Consider the following 18,694-nt stretch of genomic DNA (forward strand, 5'->3'; position numbering starts at 1 on the left):
CAAGCCCAAATTTCCGAATAGGTCCCTTTAAGCTTACCGTCGACTACGACTGCTACACGAAGTAAGTGAATATGTAGGTTTCAACACTGTTGACGCAACGTCTACATTTCTATACTTCTTAAGAGTGTACATGTTATATCACAACTAGGAGAATGATAAGAAAAAAAAGTGGGCTAGTGACAACTGACATTTTGATCATGGCCAGGTATCATTACATTTACAGTCGAAACCCTATGGATCGAATTTCAGGTTGACTTGAACTCTCGATTTGCTTGAGCATCGATTTTTTATTGCTATCTATTCAGACAGTTTTCTGTAAGATGGCTCGAATTCGCAAGGGTCAGATAATCGAATGGCTCGAACTGTTTTCACAGTCCCGTTCAAAATGTTCGCTTGTTATTTTGTCATCAACTCAATCGTTACTTGTTAATGATGTGAGTAAAATATCAAGAAGACGTCACACCAAACCCACCATCGAAGACGTCCGCAAAGTCAGCCATGGGAGCGATAAATGTAATCAATTAATATGTCGATGAGTGCAATGACTCACAACATCTATATTGTCAACTTGATGGAATAAACAACTTCGTATATCGATGAACACAACACAGACTTACATATTAGCATTCTTTAAAAAAAGTACATGTACATGTATTGCTATTCAATATTTCAGCGATGTCTATATTGCTGTTCAATATTTCAGCGATGTCTATATGGTGTTAATGCATATTTTGTTTCTGAATGCCGTTTCTTACATGTACCCCTACATGTGCAACGTAAAAACATGAAAATATAACATATTTTGATTGTATGTGTAACTGTTAACAAACATTGTTATATAAAACTATCTAGCATATATTTGATTCGTTAACATTCAATAGCATTAAGTAGTACGGAGTTTAGGCAGTATGAATAATCTTCAAGTGGAGATGCAAATATATTGCAAATTCATGTTAGTAAACAAAAGTATAATACAAATCGGTTGGCTCGAAATCCGGATGGCTCGAACTTTTTTTATTTTCGGTCCCCGCGAGTTCGAGCTATCGGGTTTCAAATATACATTAAAAACTGATACACGGATAAGGTATTATGCTTATATAACAGTTTTCTTATTTACGGCTAATGATCCGGATTCTTCCCTTCACACAAACTTTTTAATACTATTTGTCAACAAAAACTATATTCAGTAAATTAAAAAAACCGATTCCTTTATTAAATGAATTTTATCATTTTATTTAAGCGTCTTTTTTATCTTCATAAAATCAGTTTCATGATTCAAAATCAACCAATGAAAGTAGGAAATCTTCAAATAAATTAAGAATTTTTTTTACTATAATTCAATGTTTGTGTTTATTTGCAAAGGACTGCTTAAAAGAATGTCACAATTACTTAAAATGCGTTGAAAACGCAGTGACACGTGCCTATATAAATAGGTCAATCAGTTCTAATTGCTCACAAAAATCGCCATGTAATCGGCCCGCCCGAACTGCTGTTTATCCCACATGTCTGCTGAATTGAGATCAGCATAGATGAACTGCGGGTACCTGGGATGTTTGTCCATTTTACAAGGCCCTTCCCTTTCGATGACCGCAACATGCCCGATATCTCCAGGACAAGCGTTATACAGGTTGTTGATGAAAAAGCGACGTTCAAAATCCGCGGTGACACTCCCGACAATCGAGAAGAAATTATACGTGGCTATTTTTGTGAGGTCCGACCAGCTTGCGTCCACGATCCTACCGTTAGCGAACCAGTTGCTAAAGTCGCTTCCTTGTGCGTCAAAGATGACGTAACCAACCTCGCGGTTGTCACGATACAGAGCAAACTTTACGTACTTGGCGTTGAGGCTTGCCCAGATAGCGTTCAGATTTTCCTGGCGGAAGTGGCTGGTATAGGAGCGCGACATGTCAATCGGTTTGGTCGTGGAGGCGTTCTGCCCTGTAAGAAATGACGACATTTCTTTTGAAGACAATGCTTATCCCTGGTAGCAGCAATTTGTGTTTGAAGTTAAATTTCTAAATGGCAAACATGACATAGTAGTATTGTTTTACAGAATATTTGAATCAAATATTAATATCATTATTTGTCAACCAAAACAAATTCTACAAATAGTTTTGATATGCTATACTTATTCCTGAGTTTTCATCTCATTTTCCGCCCCCAATTGTCAACGGCGATTGAGAGTTTTTATACTTGTGAATTAACAGCAAGCCAATACAATAAGTTTTTCATTCGCCGAAAAACTTACACTTTCTTAACGATTTGGTTTGAACATGTATCATATGTCATCTTTAGCTTAATGGAGTTTTTACCTTGTGTATTATCTACCATATGACGATAATCAACTGTTTGTTTTTTCCTATCAACTATCGGCAAGTATTAAATACCTTCAAAGTACATAAACAATAAGCATTTAAGGATAAGTCAAAAAATGAAAAATTTAAATGAAACAATTTAAATCACATTTTAAACAAAAATGCGCTTATCAACCACTTTCGCCTAGTATGCAAAACGTACGTTGAGAAAAGATACATATGAATCTTGACTAAATCAGCATATTTATTTCATTCACAGTGTGAAATGTCCATCCTGTCCGAACACGTATTGTGCACAATGCCTTTAATAAACAAGAAAAAGGTTTGAGTTTAATAAACGTCATTTAACTTCATAAGAGCTTTTTTCCAAGATGAGATCCTTCCATGGAAGTCTTCAATTAAGCAAAAGTATAACACACACGATTATCAAATGTAGTCAAACAAATAGAATTCGAATATAATAGTCATATATTGTTGAGAACTTGAACACACCTGTCATCCATGCGCTGTACACGTTTTTCCCGTTACCGGATGTAGCCCTGAACACCAGGTTCCAACCGTTAATCTCGAGCTCTGCAATAAGCATTGGTGCGGTCGCCTGGGCTGTAGGTGGGCCTGCTACAACGACGTTCAAGATATGTGCGATAAACAGAGCGATTGCTGTCGAAAACAAGTCGAACATGTTTAATTATGAACGTAAATTTAAATGTTTAACTTTACGAATGTCCTCGGTATGATCTAATTTTAGCAATAGTAAAGAAAAGTCCCTTGTTGTTGGCTTATATACACAAACGATGAAACTAAAGTACTTTATATTCATATTACGGGCCGTAAGCGTTTGTTGAAAAGACGCTCTCCACGAAACACATAAACATGTTGTTTTACACGATTGCTTAGAGGTTAATACCTCGTTGCTTGAGGGCCAGAAGTGATAATCGGCCCCCAGAGTGAATAATCGCCCCGAAGGCCGTAGGCCTGTGGGCGATTATTCACTCCAGGGCCGATTATCACTTCTTGCCCTCAAGAAACAATGGTATTAACGTCTTTAATACTTAATGCCCGTTAACTGTACTATTTATTACAAAACCAGCTTTCAGAACTTTAATTTTAATTCAATTGATCACACAATTTATGACGTATCTCATAAGACGTAATTTCGTTGACGAAACACAGTTTTAGCTAGACTTTCTGGATTTTAGGGACACAAATTCCGTCGTGGAGGATTTATATTTAATAGTTAAATATTTTTAAGCATCGAACGAATTCAAAACTTATTTCGGATTGTGTGTTTGTCATGCATTATTAGGAATCAATTTTGTATAATCTCTCCGACAAGTCATTCGATTTCGTGAAATCGTGTTTTTGGTGAAAGTGGTAAGCATTCGATAAAATCGTTTGAAAAAAGTATGATTCAAAGTTAAAAAGTATAATTCAAAATCAATATAAAATAACGGATGGAATAACAAAAAAGAACGGAATAGCACAAAGTTGTTTTTTTGTTATTATAATCATCGCATTTAAGTAATAATCTTTAAATTAATCATCATATTTTACTTGAAGGCATGTTTACAGTGTATACACATGACTGTTCTGGTTTCATCTGATGGAGCACAGGAGTTTGAAATTCTATCCATAAAACTCATCAAACGGCTAAATAATAAAAAAGACCCCTATGTAGTCTATATACTATATAGGGGTCATTTGTTTTATTATTTAGCCATTAGTTAAGCTTTATGGATACAATTTCAAACTCCTGTGGTTGGGGATTTTGATCGGATACTTACCCCCGCATGATGTGAAACACTGAATTCATTTAACAGCTCGCACAAGATCAATTTACCGATCTATAGCACACCGTTAATGTAATTAAAACGCCTTGTAACGATTAATATATTGCTATAAATGTTTCACAATCTTATATCTATTCTTGTATTGTAGATTGTTTAAACTAGTAAAATATTATGAAATGATCGATTTGCGATATTTGGTTAAGTAAATAATATTGCCATCGCCAGAATGAACTAGTTACCTGCCACACAGGTCGGGGCTACGTCTGACCATCCAGCCTCAAGGGCACACGTTCGGGTGCTTACTCCACTCAGCTTGAACCCCGCACTGCATGTGTAGGTAGCAACCGAGCTCTGAGATGTACCCTTTATGGAAACTGTTCCGTTTTTGGGATTTTCCAAATCACCCGTGAAACTGCAGTCTATAACCACATAATACTAGTAAACACGCTTGTTTTACTTAATGGGGATAAAGTATTGGTCATTTCGTATAAATGTTATTATTTTAAGTACAGATAAGTTGACAATACTTGTTTATTAACTTGCCGATTTGTGATTCTATTTTATGATTTCAAAAGGGATTACTGATTTGTATGCACATATATCTATCAAATTAGTTTAAACGAATCACTAGAGTACAAATGTTCATGACAGAAATATATTCAACTAAAAGTAGATATTTTTATATTTGATTTACAGTTAAACGTATTATTGATTCAATTATATCAGAAGATATTCGCTGACTGCTTACTGACTGTACATTTTGTTTTGAATTTCGTCTTTAAATAATTTTACAACATAGAAATTCCATAATACACTGTTACGAAAAGCGCGCTGATGTGTTCAAAACCTGAAATCTCAAAATGTTTTGTACTCAAACGATGCACATCTACGTCTTTCAAACATAAGATTATCTTTCCAAAATTGTTTACTCAATGAAGGGTTATCATATAATGTTTGTTTGTATAAACGCCACAGACCGTTTATATTAAATTTTATAATTAAAACATGTATAAGAAGATTTCACAGGGACACTTCCGATAGCGCGAAAAATCAGCAGTAGTAGTAAAGACGATAAAAATCAGATATACATCACTATTGGAAACGGCAATAAAGCAATGAATAAATGTGCGACATTTGTTGGCTTGGTTTCGAATACCACTTAACCATTTATTGAAAAACTTTATGTGGACACATGCGTTGTACATATCTTTTCTTAACAATTCGCACTATACCATTTTTTTCTTTAGATAAATACACGTGTAAAACGTGGGAATATGAATTGTTTCAAAGTGTCTACCTTTCAAGCTATATACTTGAATGTAAAAACAATATATATATAATACACACACCCAAGTGCTGACCCTTTATGGACAGCAAATACATTTTGTGGATACTCTACTAATAAGTTATGCAAATGAAAACTACCCAACACCTTCTGTGAAGCGAGCCACCAAAATACTCGGTAAACGTGTATTTGTTATACAGCTGTAACAAAAATATAACAAAACATGTCCCAACATATTTATGGGGGCGGTGTTTGTTGTGGTATGTTGTTGTAAACACAAACAACAAAGACCAGAAAAAATAAGGACCCAGGACTGATACAAAAAAAGTAAAACAAGTCACCCCTGTTGCTGTAGACACTGATCCTCAAGTTTCCTCCACATTTCTTTTGCTTGTCACCGGGGCACTTCAAATTGCACTCTGACTCGGGCTTTTTCACAAGTGGCAGACGTAGTTTGTTTCCACAGAAGCACCATTTGCCGAACTACATTTGAAATGGGCACATTTATCCTTCCACACGTGTACGTTAAAATCATAATGTATTTATTTGACGTATACTATTTTGACTACTTAGGTTTCGATTGCTGTTGTCAATATTTTCTAGTTCTTTTTGAAGCATTTATTCCGCAGCATAGAACGATAACTATATATTATTATTTAAAATAGATGTAGGAAACGAAATTGTGACAACGATATTCATTTGTGTGCTATTAGTAGATTTTAATATATGGATGCCGTTGTACTTACGCAATAGTGTACGCATTTTCTACTGCAAACACATTTTAACATATTATAGTATTTTTTGGCTGGTTATGAACAAAGAACTTATCTTTGCATTGTTGCTTTTTTTAAATAATTAATTTGTATAAACCACTTATGAGATCCACCAATCAATACAATATAATCATTATTTTAAGAGTTTAAAAAATGAAAATAGGCTAGAAATGCTGTAATAATTTAAACATATTTATTATAAACATGAATACATTTAGCTGAAACACGCACACATGTTTATAATAAGTACATGTTTCTATCGGATTAAAACGTAAGGAAAATTATTCTCCTGAACGGAAAAAAAAACGGTTGCTTAATGTCGAAACGTACCTATTGTTTTTTTTTTCAAAATTGAAGAGAAAAATTCTAAAATCAAACTCCATCAATTAAGCTATTGATAGTTCGTCTCTTAATTAAGCAAATACTGAAATTTACTTGTTAAAGTTTGTTAAAAAACAATAACCATTTTATACTGTTGACAGTAAGGTGCTCTCTAAAAAATGAAAGTATCAGGATGGTGCTCTCCAACCATCTATTACATGATGCTAGTTAGAGATAAGATAAATAAAAAGGCTCAATGTAACAAAAGCAAGGACTTGCTCAACGCTTTCAAATTTTGTAATACATACCCGATGTTGCATATTCTGAAAACGCTAGTACTTTACCGGTCATTTTGTGTAAAATTAGAAAAAAATAAATGTAATAATTCATAAATAGCAATATTATTACATATACGGTTATATTAACTCATTATAAATCAATGGCTTTCTCTAAAATAAAAAACTAATTAACATGCATATTGCTGCCGATTTTGCCATCTATATCTATACGGTTATCTAAAAGTATCCATATATCACATTCGCTTATCAGGATACGGATTTTGGCATCCTTTGACAGCCCTAGTTTTATGTATTTAAACGTCAATGGATAATAGTAAATGCGCTAAGTCTGTTAAGTCCCTTAGTTGAGTACAGTCAGCTAAAATACAAGCGGCATTTGTTTGATTTTTTTTCTTACTCATCTTTTACGTCTTTGCAGTAATGAAAAACAACATCCAAATATCCCACAATTGGTCTTATTAACAAAATACATATTGTTTCAGTAGATTTCCTATCAAGAATTAATGTTAAACGACGCATAATATTAACACGTTTAAATGCCTTTTTTTTTTTTTTCTTTTAAAAACGCCATTATATGCCATTGTATGGAATGCATTGTATTACAAGATATATTTACCAAGCGTGATATCAGCATTCATTCCGATTTAGGGAATTAGAATATACTTACCATTTATCCGAACTGTTTCAAAGTTTATCAATGTCCGATTGCAATTTAGGTGCGTTATTTCAGTTAATAAATAAACAACTAATGTTAATACCAGTATCATCAGTAAGCAAAATGATTTGAAATGTATGTCGTTGATTATACCATTACTTTACAATACCGGTAAGAGAAGTCGACTTAAAATAAAAAATGTAGGACCGTGGTTAAAATAGCACCTGACTTGTCTCGATGCGAAACATAATTACATGTATGTTTTGGCCAGAAAGGTTATTTGATAAGAAGGGTAACAATTTACCTCGTATGTCCGCTTGCTGTTGAATGAATTATAAACCTTTGTGCCATACTTTGTCAAATGCGTTGCTTATAATTCTTCAAGAAACTAACTGTACTTTGTTTTTATGTATTTTAATTAACTAATTTACTGTCAAATTGCCAAGCAAAACAAACTGATTGTGTAAGTACGGTCGAAGTGTTTTAAATATATCTTAATGTATGATTCTTAAAAAGACTTTCGGTGCTATTGAACAATGATATTGATCAGTAATACGTTGCTAGAGCTGGACCACCATCTTTTTTTGATTTTCCAAAACTTTATTAATTTCCATCAAGAACACATTTTGCTTGCAGTTTAACATGAATTGAACAGCTCAAAAAGGGGATGAATATGATGATGCATTGATTAAGGGACGTCAGGAGTTTAATCAGGATCGGATGAGCCGTGGTTTTGCTGTTTTCTTCAAAGATGTCCGATTGCTCATCGAAAAAAGGTGGACGTTTTTTATCGATGTTTAACCGTTAAGTTTGCGTAATTTGCTTGTAAAACAAAATCAAGGTGATGTAAGACTTAATACTCATAACGACCTGTCAATTTAAATGTTTTCAAAAGCATTCAAAAACGTTCTACTTGATAACAGCATTTATGCCTTAAGATTCAAACTTATAAACAATTAATGTCTGTTAAAAGATAAACTATATATGTGAGGGAAGCAATATTTGCAATCCGATCTTATAAAAAAATGTGATCACCAACTTAATCAAATTTAAATGGCAGTAGTTATTTGCTAACCTGTACGCCGGCAAAATTGTAGTCCCTGCATCTAGAGGCACACTCCAACGGCGAGTTTGAGGTCGAGTCGGGGTACCTGACATCCATGATGCTTGTCTTATCATCATAGCATCCGAGGTATCGGAAAGCTGTAAGTGAGAGAACTTTGACTATTTTGTATTTAAAAAGTCATATCTCGCACCCTCCTCTTTTGTTACATTATTGATGCGTTTAAAACTGGGCAAGATAAGTACCGCATAACGTTGTTTAATATATTTTAAATTTATATTGTTGGACTAATTCCCAGATGGCATGTTTAAAATCATTCGTTGTTTACACATTATTTGAGGAGATTAATCAATAGTTTCAAACGTATGTATACATCGTACATTTTCTTTCGAACCAGATGCCATAAAAAGAGTTATATTTCCGATCGATTACGCTACATTAAATTAAATAAATAACTTACGTGTCGAGCAGTTGGGTCCGTCCCATCCGGGTGCACACTTGCAGACAACGCCTTTAGTTTTGGTGTCAGCAATGTAAGTACCGCCGTTAAGGCAAGAATTGGGAACAAAACTGGCGAACGCGCTGGCCAATATGTAGGTTGAAACAATGACGTGAGTTAGCATCTTGAGCCTGAACATAATTTGTTAATTATTATGAATTTAACTTGTTTGCTGTGTTTCGAATTCAATTTATTTCAATACACACTCCCTTAATTGTTGTCACAACAATACGGAGTGTTTTTGTGTGTAAATATCTGATAGTTATATCATAGCAGTTTTTATTTTTTTAATGTTTGTCATTTATTCGTCCAAATATTACGACATATAATGATTTATGTAGAGATCAGAATATATTGCTTTTAACCTAAAAAACAGTTGAATGAGTCTATTACAAATTAAAAATCAAATAGTAAATTTAAAAAGTTAAAACTAAAATAAACGTATGCACTGTATTATTAGTAATGTGTTTTGATACAAAACCACTTACCTCATACTTCACAAGCAATTTGTAAGAGTTTACTCTAGTGTAACTGATGAAGATCAATATATACACCTCGATAAACATCAACGACAAATCAGCAACATTCTTTCAATAAATGGATCTTGATTTTTAAAGGATCGGTCTACACATTACGCCTTCCGACCAATCAAATATCTGTACACGTGTATATGTGTATGTTGACGCATTGTGTGGGCTGCTTTTTGTGATGCAATTAAGTTTGTAATATCAGTTAAGTTAACAATTGCAACATGTTGTTCGTCAACATAATAGGACAGGGTTAATATTTCAGTATGATATCAATTAAATTCTAAATAGTATTGTTATTCAGACAGCTATTCATGCCTTTTCCTATTGTCAAAATGTGTCAGCTTGTCGAGATAGCGTTTCGTTTCAATTATTGCCATGCGTTGAATTACTTTGCATCCGCATACATATGTTGCAAGATATAATTGCAGCGTTACATATTTCGCAAGATATAATATATAGCATTCATTGTAATTTATAGCATTGTCATTTGGCACAGCTGGTCATGACTTTTCCTATTGTAAAATTGTGTCAGCTTGTCGAGTATAGCGTTTCCATTGTTGCCCGGCGTCGAATTACTTTGCATCAGCTGCAATCATGTTGCAGCGTTACATATGTCGCAAAAAGATATCATCCAATGTAATTTATTATTATGTCAGTTGTGACTAATTTTTGCCAATCGGCTCTATTTACGAGCTTCAGCTATTTTTACCTCAACAGTGTGATGATATAATCAGATTGATAAAATCTTTTTAAATAAATGCCCTGGATTGCTCTTGTGTTACCTATACTATGAGGAACTTTGACGGGATATAAATATTTCCTAGCAATTTAAATCTCTATTAAACCCATCTTCACTTTGTTTCTGTTCTTTTAAGCTTATATCAGTTCAGAAGACAATCAGATAACTGTTGTTAGGGTAAATGCCAAAATTTATCCGACCCATGAGTACGCAAACTCCCTTCTAATTGCTTTTGTTAATTAATAATGTAACCTTCAACGAAATAAGCCAATATGTATTTATATTGACAATGATACAAGTATGATCTGTACTGATACTATTTTGAATTAACACACTTAAGTCCATCATAACAATATATTATGTTTTTTATCGTTAAGTATATTTTGTATTGTCAAATTTGATTCGGAAACATAGCTAACTATACACAAATATTACTTCAATTGTCAAATGTCAAACGACGGTTATTTTGTTGAATAGTTTATCAACTGAACATTATACATCTCTTTAAGCGATTCCAGTTTCAACATCGTTAGCCATGTTCTCAAATCATTTATCAAGGCTAGATTTGTTTGTTTTTGTGTTTCAATTATAGATTGTTACACTGAATGACACCTACTCAATGTGGTCAGGGACACAAATAGAACAAATAAACATTTTACTTCAAACATATTACAAACAAGCTTCCCCTTGAGTAGGGCCTATTTTGATCCTAGGGTATGATTTGAACTTAGCACCAAACTAAAATGCGACTGTCGCTCGTCAAATATTAAACCCTTGACCCTTTCGATTTCTATGAGACCATGCGGTGATCATTTTCGGAAAGTTGTATTCAAAATGTCCTTTTATTAAATATGATGCTACCTGTACGAACCATTTTGGGCAGATGGCGACCAGATTATATCAAGCATCAAATTTAAAATGAGTTGAACCAGATTTATATTTATATATTTTTTTCAATATTAGACAATGTACGAAGTATGTACAGATAACGAGATTCATTTAAAAATATGATTAAAATAAAAATACAATAAAGATTTAAGGTTAAAAAGCGAACATAATTTTAATAATCTTCATTCGTACAAGGCATATTATTGGCACTCTTCATTTGAGATTCAGAATTCCAGTACTTTGTACAAACATGATATATGAAAATAAAAATAGGTAAAAAACTAAACATAATTTTTATAATCTTCATTTTAACAAGGCATATTTTTGGCACTCTTCATTTTAGGTATAGATTTCTAGTTCTTGGTACAAACATGATTTAGAATGTTTAAATAAAACAAAACGATTGATAAACAATGTTAAAATGATATAAGAAACAGACTTATGATTCTAATTTCTAGATGTTTCAACTGACCTTGCAAGCTTCAAACGATCTGCATGTTCGATGCTTCTCCAGTTGTTTTGCGTGTCAATATGAACTCTTATATGAGTCAGTTCACAAAATGACATTTAAACTTATGTATGTATAAACAAAGTAATTCAGTACTGCAATGCGTAATCAGAGAACCATATACATAAAAAGGCCCAGCTGCTGATACAAAACTGCTTTTGTAAAGCCGTTACAAAACACCTGATCTATAGCAATTTTTTAAAATGACATATGGATATTGTACCAACTTCAAAAACACTCAGTTTACCGTCATATCTCTATATCTCATCTGGTAACAGTTTGAAGAGCAACCGTGAAGCTAATGGAAGTATAGCATAACCTATTGCATCACAAAAATGTTTTGTTTATATGAAGACGATATACCAGATGATATTATGATAATATGGCTTATCAATATAAAACAAAGGCTTTTATATTTATAAGATATGCAATTAAAAATTAAAAATTGCTAATGCCTCGACACATTTGTGAAAGATACGATGACAGCATATTGAAACAATCATTTATCTAAGCATGTAGTGCAGATTGATTTCGCAAAAACGAATTTACTAATTCTCTTTTATGGAATGATACATGTGTCAATATAACATACAAACTTCATTCAAAATATGTCTTCAATATATGTTCTAAGCTTGTCTGCTTAATTTATTCTATAAGCTATTAGTTGTTAATTATGCTTTCGTAATCTATCCTAAAACATCAATGCACCTGCATTATATGTACTTGTTTACCTGTATAATTTGTAATGTTTGTGTGTATATGTTTTTATGTTTTGATCATGGCACTCAGTATTTATGTATCGATGTATACAGACATGATTTGATATGTAATAAATCTTCTATGATTTTTATCTACATTGTTTCAGTATTTTGAGTGAGTTGCAATTTGAGAGCTGTTACTCAAATAGAAGAAACTGCTTATACCACCTATCATTTATACTTGACCGTCGGGGCACGAGCTGGTCGGCAGCCATACAACCCAATAGCCCCTCCGACAATTGCCCAATCTTATTGATAACTGGTCAGAATATTGATAATAATGATAACTAGGTTGAATACAAACCTTGCTTGTGCACACTAGACATAACCTGTTTCCCAATAATCATTGAACTTGATCAGAACATTTGTTTTAATGATATTTCAGCCAAGTTTGGCAATAGCTCCAATCCATTTAAACACATTGTAGCTACGGGGGAGGGTTGTTATATTTTGTTTCGTTGTTGACAACTTTTGTACACGCTTGATGTCACATTTTATATCATTTAATCCTGAACTTTCTCAGATTATTTGTTATAATAATACCTCAGCCAAGTTCTAAAATGGCTCTGGAAAATATCGAAAGCTGCTCACAACAGTTCATTTCTTTCAGGTCTCAGGCGAGATGCTCTTTTGCGTATAAATATACGCAACGGTAGTAAAACATCACAGGCTAATTGAACATGATTGTCAATTGTAAACGCATTTGTTGAAGATGAATGTAACATTTTTTGCCGACAAACGTACTATCGGACAATAGAACTCCGTTTTAGAGTCAAATTTATCCATTCAGAAAATATAAAAAAATGCGGCTTGTAGCTTGTCGAAAACCGGGCAGGTGGGCGATTCGACGTCGCTTAGGTTCAATTCGTTGGAGTTTGTTTTTGCATAATTTTATTTTCTCATTACATACTAATGTACAAACATGGTATGTACTTAGTATGTTAGGTACAGGAACATACATCTAGTTGTTAACATATATTCAGATAAAAACTTTAAAGATAAGTCTTTCAAGAACAATACCAACACAACTAATTTGCACATGCATACTATAACGTTTAAGTTGTAAATATGTATGTATTTTATGTATAAAATATTGCATATAAGAAAGGTTACTTTATTGATGATTGAATTGTTTAAAATACATTAATAATGCATACTTTACAAAATACTCGTGTAATATCTATATTATTTGTTATGATGAGTAATATCATAATTGGAAATGTCTATTAATATTTTAACAACGGTCCCGTCTTTTAATTGTTCATCTGTTTAAATTGCTGTTTTATAATATTTTATAATGGCTTTCATACTAGTTACAGGTCAAAACGTTGAAGGGATTCTGTTTTCCCTTTGGTAATTTTAGATTCACCTTTACATGTCTACCCATACAATGTTTACATAATTTATTTTTGGGGTCTAAATTCCAAGTATAAGTATCGGATATATGTATATTTAGTGCATATACGTTTTTTCCAGCCAATATTTGAAGTCTGAATTCACTTTTGCATTACAAGCTGTGAGTCCACTATTTTGATTAGACTTTTATAAATATGTTTTCTTCTTTAAGCTGTTTGTTATGTTCTTTATGAATGTTTTAATATAAGACGTTGAGTTTATTGTAAAAATTTGGTATGCCTTCCAAATTTTCAGTATATTTACCTACTATGTTAGTTATTCTATGGTGCAATAGGAAATGTATGTTTTTTTCCAACATGTTTGTCCACAGATTGTGTGAAACAAGACACGTACTTTCTATCATAGTATCTTTCACCAAACGAATACCCATTTCATTTAATCTTTTAATATACATATGGCTTTTGTTTATGTTTATGGTTGCCAAAATATGGGAATATCCAGAATAGCAATACAATTTATTGTTGGCGTTGTTCAATTTACCATATATAGTTTTTAAGACATATATCCAGTTCAAACATGTATTCTACAAATGTAAACATATTTAGTTAATGACAATTTCCTAGGCCTGACACGAATCTTATAAGCCATACTATTTTCATGTACTTTTCAAAAGAACATGTATTTATCATTTAAAGACCATCTTTGTTATATTAATTAACAATTACAGTAGCTTTTACTGTCCTTGTTGTTGAAAGTGATACAAATAAGTGAGTAGTTAATGTTAAAGAAATAATTTGTCAATAGTTACCTTTGCTTATGGTGTAATATTTATACGATTCCGATAACTCACTTTTCAACACTTTCGATTTTGCTCTGAAAATTTAGGTTAACGTAAAAATCTGTCCCAAGAACATTACAAGTAGCCGCTCCATATGTCAGTTTGTATTTAGTTTGTATAGATAAAGTAATATACTTCATAGCTCCTATCCAAATTAAATGTGTTTATTAATAGTTTATGTTTAGTCCAGAGTATCTTGAAAATTCATGAAGCATGTCGAACGCACAATAAAGGGATGGCTCTGATCCCTCGAGATGTAAAGATGTATCATCATATCTAAGTTGTGTATTGTTATACCTTTTATATCCTTGCTTTCCTTTATTTTAATAGCAATAATTTATGCACATATATAATGAAAATGTAAGCGCTGAGTGGGTCCCTTGAAGAAACAAAATTCTTTACAGAAAGTGTTTGACAATAATCCATGTATTTGTATGGAGGCCATAGTATTATGCAAGAACATAAGACATCCATTTTTTAACATGGGTTCAACATTTACCAAAAGCTAATAGTTATTACTTAAAAATTGAAAAATAATGTATCGAATGCTTTTTATCGATTATCATAAGTAATCCATGAAAATATTATCTTCAGCATATTTAAATAGATCGTAAAGTAATATAGTTTTTTCACCAATAAATCTTTTATGAAACCAATTTGATCCATTGATATTGAAATATAAAGTACTATTTAAATCTATTTGCTATAAAGCCTAATGCTGGTTTATAAGCAACATTTAATAATGTTAATGGACGTATGCTTTTCAGATATCATTTCAGACTGTTTCCTTTTCGAAAGCAATTTTTTATTTTATGTTTTTGTGTTATGGACACGAACTTTATACTTACTATGAAGTGACATAACGTATTCCAAAATGTCTTAAAGAATCCAGCAGTGAATCCATCAGAGCCTGTACTTATGTGATGTTTCGTATTTTTAAGCGTTATGGATAGTTACTTAATATCAAGCAGTTCTGCAATAAATCAGATTGAGCTTCATTCAATTTTTATACTTCCATTTGATAAGCTTTTATATCGTGTTTTTTTTTCGTTGTCATTTTTTTGTATACTAGTGTTTCATAGAACGAACCAGTTTCATTAAAAATATCATTATGCTCACTCAACTTAGCTCCTTTTTCTAATACAATCAAAGGTGTGATTCAAATGAGCAGCCTTATTAAGCGGGATATTCTCCCATCTTCTATCCTTTTAGCTTTCGAACGAATAAGAGATCCTTTAAGTTTAGTTTCTCTTAATTTTTCAAATTCATGTTTAAGTCTATAAGTCGGTCTTCATGAGTATTATTTAATTATTGCTCAAGTCGATAAATTTCCGTAATTAAATTCGATTATTTGTTTTTGTTTAGTTTAACTTGATATGATGAAAAAGAAATAGTGTTTTCTCTAATTTCCATAATGTTTATAGAAATAACTGATAATTAATTACAAACTGTATGTTTGTGTTGACAATGTTTTCAATAGTTTCTGTTGTATAGTGAAATACAATATTGTTGTTTAAAATTGTCAAGTATTTATCAAAGTATATATGCAGTGTAAATATGCATTATTCTTTATGAGTGAATTATAAAATATTCATAGCCCATTTCCATGTGCTATATTCTCAAAGCTTATTTTATATGATCTGAATCATATCTTAAATCCATAGTAGATTTTATAATTTGAGATAACAAACTTTGAGAAGTAAGAAAACAATCAAGTCTAGCCTTCTACAGTTCCATTTAGATATACAAATTAATTGTTATACTATGATCTCGTATAGTATGTTGAGTTTTTTTTTCTTGAATTGTTATTGTTTAGTGAAAGTATAATTCATTTAGTCCAAGTCTCATGCACAAATACAATCTTTACATGTTATATATTCATCAGTTTAAATATAAGTTTTTTATAGAGGTCTCTATACAAGATGGGCGTATTTTTATTAGGCCCGTGTAGTGTGATAACGTAAAATTGTCATATATGTCAAATCCAATAGTACGTAGTTACCAAGAGATTCGTTTTCAAATATATTTACCGTGATTGGTAAGTTTTTTCAAACCAAAAATCAAACAACTCTTTAACTTGAATTTCCAAAAAATGGTTTTGAAGTACCATTCACCGTTCCATTTTGATTATAATTTATTGTTTATATCAGGAGTAAAATGGTGGTCTTGGAAACAATTAATATGTCTTTCAAAAAATCAAAGACATCTCTACTTTTTAAATGTTATTGGGACCCCTTCATTTGTATGAGGTCAATTTAAGAGTATCCATTTATATATGGATATGATAGAAAAAATGCTTAACAGAAAATTTTTATCTTTTTAACTTCTTAATGTTATAATGCAAGCAATTCAGCAAGTTAAACACACACATTCAACGAAACAAAAACAAAATGTACATATGACCGTCATATCTTAAAATAGAAATTTGTCTGAACGCAATGTTTGTTCTTTCTATAAAGATAGATTTGAGAATAAATTCACATAAATGTTCATACGTTGGTCTTTAACCAAAATTATTTGAAACGATCCGTTCCGGTGTACAAAATGGCGGCGTTTTATAAAATATAACTTGAGTGAAAGGTGTGTATATTCGATTTATTTCTTTAGAAATCTTGGCCAACCATCATGAAAATGAACACAAATGATCATTGGAAGGTCCTCTTCCAAACATGTGCAGATGGTTCCACTTTACCGCAAGATATGGCCACCATAGCTTTAAATATTTCTACACACCATATTTTTCTAACCCAATCGTCACATTGCACAAAACGGTTGCTTGAGCTTAAAATAGACTTTGCGTTAGAGTTTTGTGTATCTTACATGTTTTTTTAACTTCTTGTCTAATGTTCGTAAACATGACGTCTTCCAATCTTTCCAATCAAACAATTTTACACACATTTTTATTAGATGGTCCTTTGCCAAAATTATTCAGAAAGATATCGCTCGATGGCACAAATCAGCTTGACGTAAAATTGTATTTGTCATAAAAATAATTAAATATTTGTTTCTAATCTGATGGCTGGATACATTCCAATCATTTACTCAAATGGTCATTAGGTGATGATCTACCAAAACGTTTTGGATCACTACTGAATAAGATGGTTTCAAACGTCCTTACTGTCTCTCCGACCTGGACATGTACCCTTACTGGCAACATAAAAAACGACTCTAATGCGGTTTCAGCATCTGTCTCTACTCTCTAGTATAAATTGTAATTTTCGAAAGATTTAACTCTTATACTTACACCATGTTTTTCAAAATTTTAATTGATAAAATGCAGTCAAAACATAATTATACTTAATTTGTATATCACCATACATAATTGCTTGCAAAGGAACAGTATGCAAAGGAAATAACTTTGGCTAAAGAATTTTAAAAGCCAATCCACACATAAAATAATACACAGAAATCTGTAAATTTCCATCCTTAAATTTCAAAAGCAATTTAGTCAAATATATACCACAACTATCACATACATGAATGGTCACTAACTTTACCCAGGTGTACTCAGTTCACACATGTAATGAATTTGGAATATAATTGTTTTGTTATTGCATGTATATATTTCAATGATGTAAGAATTAATATCAAGCATAGTGGCTGGATTGTTTCATCAACCCCAAGTTTAAACAGATTCAATTCGGATTCATGTCACAGATCTATGAATAAAATATATATTCCGTACATTTTTTTATCAAAACATTTGTATATAAATTCCACAAGCTACTATTTTGAAGTGACAAATCAATTGTTAATAATGTGCGTAAAGTTATTTTAGAAGCGTTCGTAAAAAGAAATACAATTTCTTAATAATACTGTTCAATAAACTTCAGTTCCGTCGTGATATAACCTACGTATTCTTACCATTGATTGTATTGATTGTTGAACTTTAATGACTTTTATTTGTTATCAAATATTATGTTGTGTATGCCCTGTTACAGGACACAGAATATTGTGTGTATTTGAACATGAAGACCATGTTCCATTTTTATAAAGAAGTTAAACTCCAGCTGCTGGAGCAGTATTGCATTCTCATTAAAAACAATTAGTTGGTCCTTTATTTAAGGCAATTGACCA

General features: G+C 32.0%; 2 protein-coding genes across 2 annotated transcripts in view; one reads left to right on the plus strand and one right to left on the minus strand.

Moving 5' to 3' along the window:
• The window catches only part of LOC127876847 (heat shock 70 kDa protein 12A-like), a 99,138-nt gene that overhangs the window by 14,473 nt on the left and 65,971 nt on the right, over window positions 1–18,694 (plus strand). The window lies entirely within an intron of this gene.
• Window positions 679–9,602, minus strand: LOC127876848 (uncharacterized). Its single transcript, XM_052422342.1, has 7 exons — window positions 9,489–9,602; window positions 8,962–9,131; window positions 8,514–8,641; window positions 5,732–5,873; window positions 4,345–4,524; window positions 2,808–2,933; window positions 679–1,938 (listed from the first exon to the last, which is right to left on the minus strand). The coding sequence occupies exons 1-7, from the start codon at window positions 9,491–9,493 to the stop codon at window positions 1,445–1,447; spliced, it is 1,245 nt and encodes a 414-aa protein (XP_052278302.1). The 5' UTR covers window positions 9,494–9,602; the 3' UTR covers window positions 679–1,444.

Source organism: Dreissena polymorpha, chromosome 4, assembly GCF_020536995.1.
Source record: "Dreissena polymorpha isolate Duluth1 chromosome 4, UMN_Dpol_1.0, whole genome shotgun sequence".
NCBI lineage: Eukaryota > Metazoa > Mollusca > Bivalvia > Myida > Dreissenidae > Dreissena > Dreissena polymorpha.

Bases quoted from the DNA above. Each gene is read 5' to 3' on its own strand.
- LOC127876848 (XM_052422342.1), bottom strand. The intron at 8,642-8,961 runs GTAAGTTATTTA...TCTCACTTACAG, and splicing joins CGGACCCAACTGCTCGACAC to CTTTCCGATACCTCGGATGC. The intron at 2,934-4,344 runs GTAACTAGTTCA...ACGTCGTTGTAG, and splicing joins AGCCCCGACCTGTGTGGCAG to CAGGCCCACCTACAGCCCAG.